Source organism: Mchenga conophoros, linkage group LG23, assembly GCF_057382185.1.
Source record: "Mchenga conophoros isolate Kocher_MC1m ecotype Shallow Benthic linkage group LG23, M_conophoros_male_GT1.1, whole genome shotgun sequence".
NCBI lineage: Eukaryota > Metazoa > Chordata > Actinopteri > Cichliformes > Cichlidae > Mchenga > Mchenga conophoros.
In genome coordinates this window covers 35,522,952-35,530,543 of record NC_140547.1, presented here as the reverse complement: position 1 = coordinate 35,530,543, position 7,592 = coordinate 35,522,952, and the positions used below count along the sequence as shown (strand labels likewise).

At 40.3% G+C, this 7,592-nt stretch overlaps 1 protein-coding gene across 1 annotated transcript; it reads right to left on the bottom strand.

Annotated features, from left to right (window-relative positions):
• Positions 1-1,102: 1,102 nt before the first annotated feature.
• LOC146547740 (uncharacterized) lies at positions 1,103-7,269 on the bottom strand. The gene is made up of 3 exons (XM_085265001.1): positions 7,174-7,269; positions 2,257-2,534; positions 1,103-1,369 (listed from the first exon to the last, which is right to left on the bottom strand). The coding sequence occupies exons 1-3, from the start codon at positions 7,267-7,269 to the stop codon at positions 1,111-1,113; spliced, it is 633 nt and encodes a 210-aa protein (XP_085121127.1). The 3' UTR covers positions 1,103-1,110.
• Between the last annotated feature and the right edge of the window lie 323 nt (positions 7,270-7,592).

Here is a 7,592-nt window from a genome sequence, read left to right as displayed (position 1 = left end):
AAGTATATTTACGGTGGCCCCTGGAGACAAAGCACATACAAACTTCAAATCACGTACGAACTCTGAAGCATGTACAAACTCCAAAACACGTAAAAACACGTACAAACTCCGAAGCACGTAAAAACTCAGAAGCACATAAAAACTCAGAAGCATATAAAAACTCAAAACACGTACAAAAGACAACAGAAGTGCTCCAGGATGCTGGGCGCAGTGTTGAGCCTTTGTTATCTTGTGGCTACACAAGCCAGCAAGTACCAACGACTGGATTTGGTGTGTGGTAATAACAGGTAAATGAACTTTTTTTTAAAATTATTTGAATATATATATGAGTGCCTGTGTATAAATACACAAACAATACACACATGCTTTCAATTGTGTAATTTAAGTGATCTAGTAGCTCTGCTTTGGAAGTTCAGTTCATGCTAGAAATGTGTTTTGGAGTTTGTACGTGTTTTGTCTCTAGGGGCCACCGCATATATTTATATATAAACATATATAAATAAAACCACTTGTTTTTACGTTAGTAATTCCTTTTGTGCATAATTTTATATTATTGTTAATAATAAATTAATTAAAGCAACAAAACAACCTGAAGAGCCGGTTCGGAGCCGAAAGAGCCGGCTCTTTTTAGTGAGCCGAACCGAAAGAGCTGGATCTCTAAAAAGAGCCGGAAATCCCATCACTAGTAAATACTTATATTTTATATATTTATGTTTAATGTATTTCTGTGTGAGAATTTTAATATTATTTCAAATAAATTTTTATAATGACTAATGTCTCAGTTCTACTACACAGCAAATGTTGGCACACGACTTGACACATGTAGAATTTATTTCATATTATACTAATGACAAAATATACTGATACAGTGGGATGCAGAAGTTTGGGCAACCTTGTTAATAGACATCATTTTCCTGTATAAATCGTTGGTTGTTACAATAAAAAAATGTCAGTTAAATATCATACAGGAGACACACACAGTGATATTTGAGAAGTGAAAAGAAGTTTACTGGATTTACAAAAAGTGTGCAATAATTATTTAAACAAAATCAAGCAGGTGCATAAATTTGGGCACCACAAAAAACAAATGAAATAAATATTTAGTGTATATCAATGTGTGTGTCTCCTATATGATATATGGGGTGCCTTTGTCTGGACGTGCTTCCCATCCAGAGCTGCACAGCACAGAGGGAAGTTCCAGCGCTCCTGGAGTCCCTCTGTGATGGACCGCCAGTCTCCAGGTGAAGGCACAGCCATGAAGTCGTCCACTAGACAGTCCCAGATGGCCGTCGCTGCCTGGGGGGTGATCTGACACACCGACTCTGTAACTGAACGCTTGGTGCTGAAGCAGTCCGCGGTGACAAGGAGCCTGGACAAAATTGTTCAAAATCAGTATTATGTGTACTGCAGTTAAAAAATACATTATTCAAATTCCAAAACACTTTTGTGATGTCAGATTTAATCACAAAACTTAAATCTTACATAAAAAATTTTGTAATTATAAGGATAATTACAAAATGTATATTAGATAATATCTAAAACAGTTGTGTTTTATTTTAACTTTAACATATCATAATTTGATTGGTAGCAACTTTCACAACTACAGTGAGCCAATCACTCATAATTCCTAAACATGTCAATCAGGTAGGAATGAAGTGAGACATTAATAGAAATAAAGAGTTGTATGTTGACATGTAGCCCTTTCCTTGCTTAAATCATTAATATTTTTGAAAAATTAATCTGTGATAAGACAGCTTATCAAGATAGAACCATGTAACTAGAGATGAACCAAACTGTTCACAGTTTTATCTAACTCTGTTTTAATAAAGGCTGGTGACGCCTGCTATAGAGTCTGACAGCTGCAGGGATTATATACAAACATTCAACTATCCCAGAATTAAACCAGGTCTAAATAAAAAGGAGTGAGTATCACTACAAGGTTAACTCAGTGGTGCTAATACTACAGTTTGATATCAGCAAACACCGAGCGCATACATTGATGTGACACCACAGCCATGCTATCATCACAAACACTGATAACAGCATAAATCGAATTAAATCGGACTTGATGAGAGCTTCTGAGTATCACTAGAAATATTATAAACAGTCGTCTTTGTACCACAGGTTGCTTTCAGTAAACACCGAGCGCATTCACTGTTAGCATAGCACATCCATGTTAGCAGTGTATAAATGGATGGTTTAGCATATTAGCACAGGTATCAATAAAGGACTACCGTATTAAATAGTTTTACTAACCTCAGGCAGACGGACAGGCGCTCTGCAGGTGGGATTGAGCATCTGTAGTTGGTGTCTAGGCGGGCGATTCTGGGACCGACGAGGGAAAGCAGGTCCTCAAACTGGCTGACGGTGATATTGCTGAAATCGACCGTCATCCAGGCGCAGCTCCTGGAGCAAGTGGTGAAACTCACCAAACTGCTCACGCCTCTGGAGGACCTGATGGACCCAGGTACGGCAAGGATGTCCTTTACGCCGCTACTCTGCTCTCCACAGTAAATAGAGAAGGGAGACTCTCTCTTCAAGCGCTAGCTTGACAGCTGCCATCTTGCAAAGATACCGGTCTTGCAAAACTTCCTCCCACATCCCTCCCACATTTCCGGTTCACGCGCGTTAAAATATGATATTTTGGGGCGCGATGGATTTTTCTTGGACACGCGTAGAGGTGCGAATGTGCACGCGTCAAGTTAGGGGCGTTTGGGGCTTTTTTCACGCGCCCATCGCGTTCGGTGTGAACACACCGTAAGGCTGTTGTCTATTACAGCGGTCCCCAACCTTATTTGCGCCACGGACCGGTTTATGCCCGACAATATTTTCACAGACCGGCCTTTAAGGAGTCGCGGAAAAATACAACAAAATAAAACTAGTACCGGTACCGAAAAAAAGAGGATTTATTCATAACACACGTGAAAAGACCCAGGAAAACCGAGTAAACGATAAAAACGATAACAAAATAACGCTGAAAACCGATAAAAACCCTGAAAACCATACATTTCACACCTGAGCCTCAACTCTCGCGGCCCGGTACCAAACGACTCACGGACCTGTACCGGGCCGAGGCCCGGGGGTTTGGGACTGCTGGTCTATTACACAAAAGATCCCTCGTTCAGAACCGTGGGGAGATGCAAATATATTTGGGGTTGTGTCATGAATGGGTGTCCGGTGTTAAGATCTAGCAAATCAAATACGTGGAGCTGTCTGCTGTGGCAACCCACTGGGAATATGGGAGCAGCCGAAAAAAGAGGCTTTGTGTGCAGAGGAAGGGAAAAAAAAGTCATTTCAGTTATTTCAAATGATGACATGTATTTATGCCATCAAATGTCTATCAAAGATTAACTGGCTTGCATGTCTGAAAAGTGAAGCCAACATGGGAATTCTTTAAACTAACATTCTTTGTAATTGTCAGCAGCATGTGACTGGTGGTACAAAGAAGTTTTATTGTTTGGAAACCTGCTGGAGGACAGCTATAAATGCTTTCCTGAGGATTTAATGTTCTAGTACCAAGGCTTATAATACAATGATTTTGATTTTGTAAACATAGCCCCATCAGCGTAAAAAAGGAAGGATAAACTATTGTTAACTATTGATTGACAAATCACTACAGTGTGTGATCCTTTCACTTCATTGTCAGATTTCAAAACAGTGAAATGGTAATGGCAGAAGCACCCAGCTCGCGGCTTCATAACAGGATTACACTAATGTTACAATCAGGTTAGTGAAAACAATAGTTAAAGACTATGGTGTGACCAAAATTAATGTGACCATGTGCAATGAACCTGTTATTTTATTGCATTTGAAATGGTTGCTTGAAGAACTGGACCAGGTTGCAGTCGCTGTCTTCAAAGTGACTTTGAATCAGAAGTTCTAAAATTTCCTCACAAACTGGTGACTGCAAAATGGCATAGGTGCTTGGCAACCTTGCTCTTATATAGGAACATGAATGGAAACCATGTAAATACATGGTTCCTGTGTAGGAGTCCTCAAGTAGTTTACTGATTTTCACATTCCGCTGCTCTAATCTTCAGCAGCTTATAACAGACAGTTTAAAAACTATAAAAAAATTTAAAAGCAGAATAAGAGGTAAAGTTTTTTCTAACAATTACATTTTTCTAGTTTAGTCTTTCCAAAATACTATATTTCATCTATTTTTACAGGGAACAGTCAGGCAAACATTTGACGCACGCGTTTTCTTTATCAACGGCCTTTCTCTTATGCTATTTTGAGAACAGAGAAGAAGTGGCAATACAAAACTGATTTTATACATACCTCAGCTTGCTGTAGTTTAAAGTTATACAATTCTGACCTACAATCTAAAAAAAGATAACTCTGTGACTGAAGGTAAGCTGGGAGAGAGTTCTCTGCCTCAAGTTTATCCTCTCTTGACAGTATCTACTCCCTAGCTGCAAAACTTTGCTGCTATGGGTTTTCTTTTTAAGCACAGTTCACATCTGCTGAGAGACCTTCACCTAGTTTTTTGGTTTTTTGTTGTTGGTGGTGGTTTTTTTTGCAGGACCTACAGACTTAACCCACTTCACATTTCTGTGAGAGTTAGAGTGCAGGGAAGATATCAAACTGTACCTCAACGCCATAAAGAATGGCACGTATTAGAGTGGTAAGTGAATTAAAACCAACATATCATGTCTGTTGTAGTGATGGGTCGGTCGCAAACGAAATGGCTCTTAGAGCCGGATCTTTGAAGTGAACGATGCGAAGGAGCCGTGTTTTTTTTTTCCTTCTTTCTCCTGCCCTCTCTTTCACTTTTTTTCGCTTCACGCTGCAAGTCACCCTTGCGTTTGCGCCCCTCCCCCTCTGCTCAGCGCTGAGCTGAGGGGGTGGGGCGGTAGTTACACTCAAACAGCAGTAGCACACAACAAGAGCAGGAGAGAGAGGGAAAGAAAGAGAGCCAGGAGCAACAACAAGAGACAACACCGTCACATTGGAAAGGTACAGTAAAGAAAATGAGTGACACCAAGAAAAGAAGCAAAGTCTGGAGCCATTTCAATCTTATTGACAAAACAAAGGCAGAGTGTAGAGTCTACAAGAAAAGGATATCATATAGAGCCGGCTCCACAAACAACATGCACAGGCACCTAAGAACTGTCCACCCATCAGTGCAATGGGAAGATAAAACGCAGTCAGTTGAGTGTGATATTAATAGTTCTAAATGCCAACCTTTCCCTTAATTAAAGATCTGGGCGTTCTTTTTCCCCCCCCCTTTTTTTCCATATTTTCATTTATATTTTATTGTGTTGTGGTTTGCAGTGTTTTGTGTTGTTTCACTTTAAATTTGTTTAAAAGGAAAAAGCTGAAAATTTAAGTAGTTAAAAGTTGAAATGTAAATAGTTGGTTTCTGTATTTTATACTTTATTTATTACATTTTATGTGGAGTGAATAAATAAAAGTATATTTACAGTGGCAGCACGGTGGCACGGTGGTTAGCACTGTTGCCGCACAGCAAGAAGGTCCTGAGTTCAATTCCACCATCAGGCCGGGGTCTTTCTGTGTGGAGTTTGCATGTTCTCCCCGTGTTTGCGTGGGTTCTCTCCGGGTACTCCAGCTTCCTCCCACCGTCCAAAGACATGCAGCTTGTGGATTGGATAATCCAAATTGCCACTAGGTGTGAATGTGAGTGTGAATGGTTGTCTGTCCCTGTGTGTTAGCCCTGCGACAGACTGGCGACCTGTCCAGGATGTACCCTGCCTCTCGCCCTGTGACAGCTGGGATAGGCTCCAGCGCCCCCCGCGACCCTGAAAAGGATAAGCGGAAGCGAATGGATGGATGGATGGATATTTACAGTGGCCCCTAGAGACAAAGCATGTACACACTCCAAAACACGTACAAACTCCGGAGCACGTACGAGCTCCAAAACACAACGGAAGTGCTCCAGGATGCTAGGGGCCGTGTTGAGCTTTTGTTACCTAGTGGCTACACAAGCCAGGAAGTACCAACAATCGGATTGGCTGTGTGGTAGTAACAGGTAAATGAAGTTTTTTTTTTTAAATTATTTGAATATATATATATATGAGTGTTTGTGTATTAATACAAAAACTATAGACATATGAATTCGATTGTGTAATTTAAGTGATCTAGGTAGCTCTGTTTTGGAAGTTCAGTTAACGCTAGAAATGTGTTTTGGAGTTTGTACGTGCTTTGGAGTTTCTAAGTGCTTTGGAGTTTGTACGTGTTTCGTCTTTAGGGGCCCCATAAATATTTATATATAAACAGACATAAAGAAAAGCGTGTTTTTTTACATTACTAATTCCTTTTGTGCATAATTTTATATTGTTGTTGATAATTAATTAATTAAAGCAACAAAACAACCTGAAGAGCAAGTTGGGAGCCGAAAGAGCCAGCTCTTTTTAGTGAACCGAGCTGAAAGAGCCGGAAATCCCATCACTAGTCTGTTGGATACTCGTGTTCAAACCATGTGCCATTAATTTAGGGCACAAAATCATGGCTAAAGAATATTTTCCCATAGAGTTTTATGCTAATCCAGCCTGTCAAAACCCAGACTGGAGCACATATTTAATACATGTTCGTCTATAGGAGCCCCCACACGCTTCAAAGTGTGTCACAAGGACGCGTCGCAATCCCCTCTACGCCAACATCTACCAGCAGGTCTCCTCATCACTGTTTCAGAATGACTCACACAGCTGGCGACTAAAAATAGCTTATAAGTCTCCTTCCTTGGCTCACAATCTCTCCCTCTTATCTCTTTACCCGCTCTCCGCTTCTCCTTTTCTCTTAATTTGTCTCTCACTATTCCCTCTCTCCACATCTTCCACACAAATACCCCAAACTGGTGAATTAGAGTATGAATCATCAGTGTCCTCTGGAAAAAACAAAACAAAACAGAATTACACAGGATTGGGAGGGGAGGGGATGATGTAGCACAGCTGGAAAATGATGAACTCAGAATATAGGTCATAGCGAGATGATGTTATCAAAGCTTAAATCAGACAAAAGGAAATGATATGGCTCAGGTCCATGTTTGCTATTACGCAAACGTAACCTACTTTCCCACCTGCCTGTGCTGTGATATGGTATTATTTTTTATTTTGTCCACACAAAAAAATCATCCAAATGAACATTGTTCTGTTGTAAAATACACTCTTCCACAAGGCAACCAGAGCTTTACACTCAATCACAGATTTTCACTTGGGATCTGCAGAGTACAACCACAGCCTTGTAGAGATGGTCACTGAGCTGTTCCACTGGAGCGGCTGGAGGGTTAGGTGCTTGACTCGAAAACATCTTGACAGTAGTTGCTGATGCAGGGCGGCGTGTTCCCTGCTAGCTAATGCTTTTATGTTGACACACAGAGCTCATGCCAACCTTTTATGAAATGTTATCAATCAGCCAGGTAGGGTTTTCCCTCATTGTGCATGAAACCTGCAATTAACTGCAATGAAAATGGCTGTGCTGTAAAAGGCTATATTTAAGGTGGCTCAAGAGCAAATTAAATAAGAGGGTTGTGGCTTTGGTTCAATATGTATTTACAAAATAAATAAAGCAGCCAATATTCCCATTTTACAACTGTTAAATATTGATATTTTAATGACACTAGAAGGAATATA

Bases quoted from the DNA above. Each gene is read 5' to 3' on its own strand.
- LOC146547740 (XM_085265001.1), bottom strand. From the start codon at position 7,269: ATGTTTTCGAGTCAAGCACCTAACCCTCCAGCCGCTCCAGTGGAACAG. The intron at 2,535-7,173 runs GTGAAAATCTGT...TAGCGCTTGAAG, and splicing joins TTGTACTCTGCAGATCCCAA to AGAGAGTCTCCCTTCTCTAT. The intron at 1,370-2,256 runs GTTAGTAAAACT...AATTTTGTCCAG, and splicing joins CGCCTGTCCGTCTGCCTGAG to GCTCCTTGTCACCGCGGACT.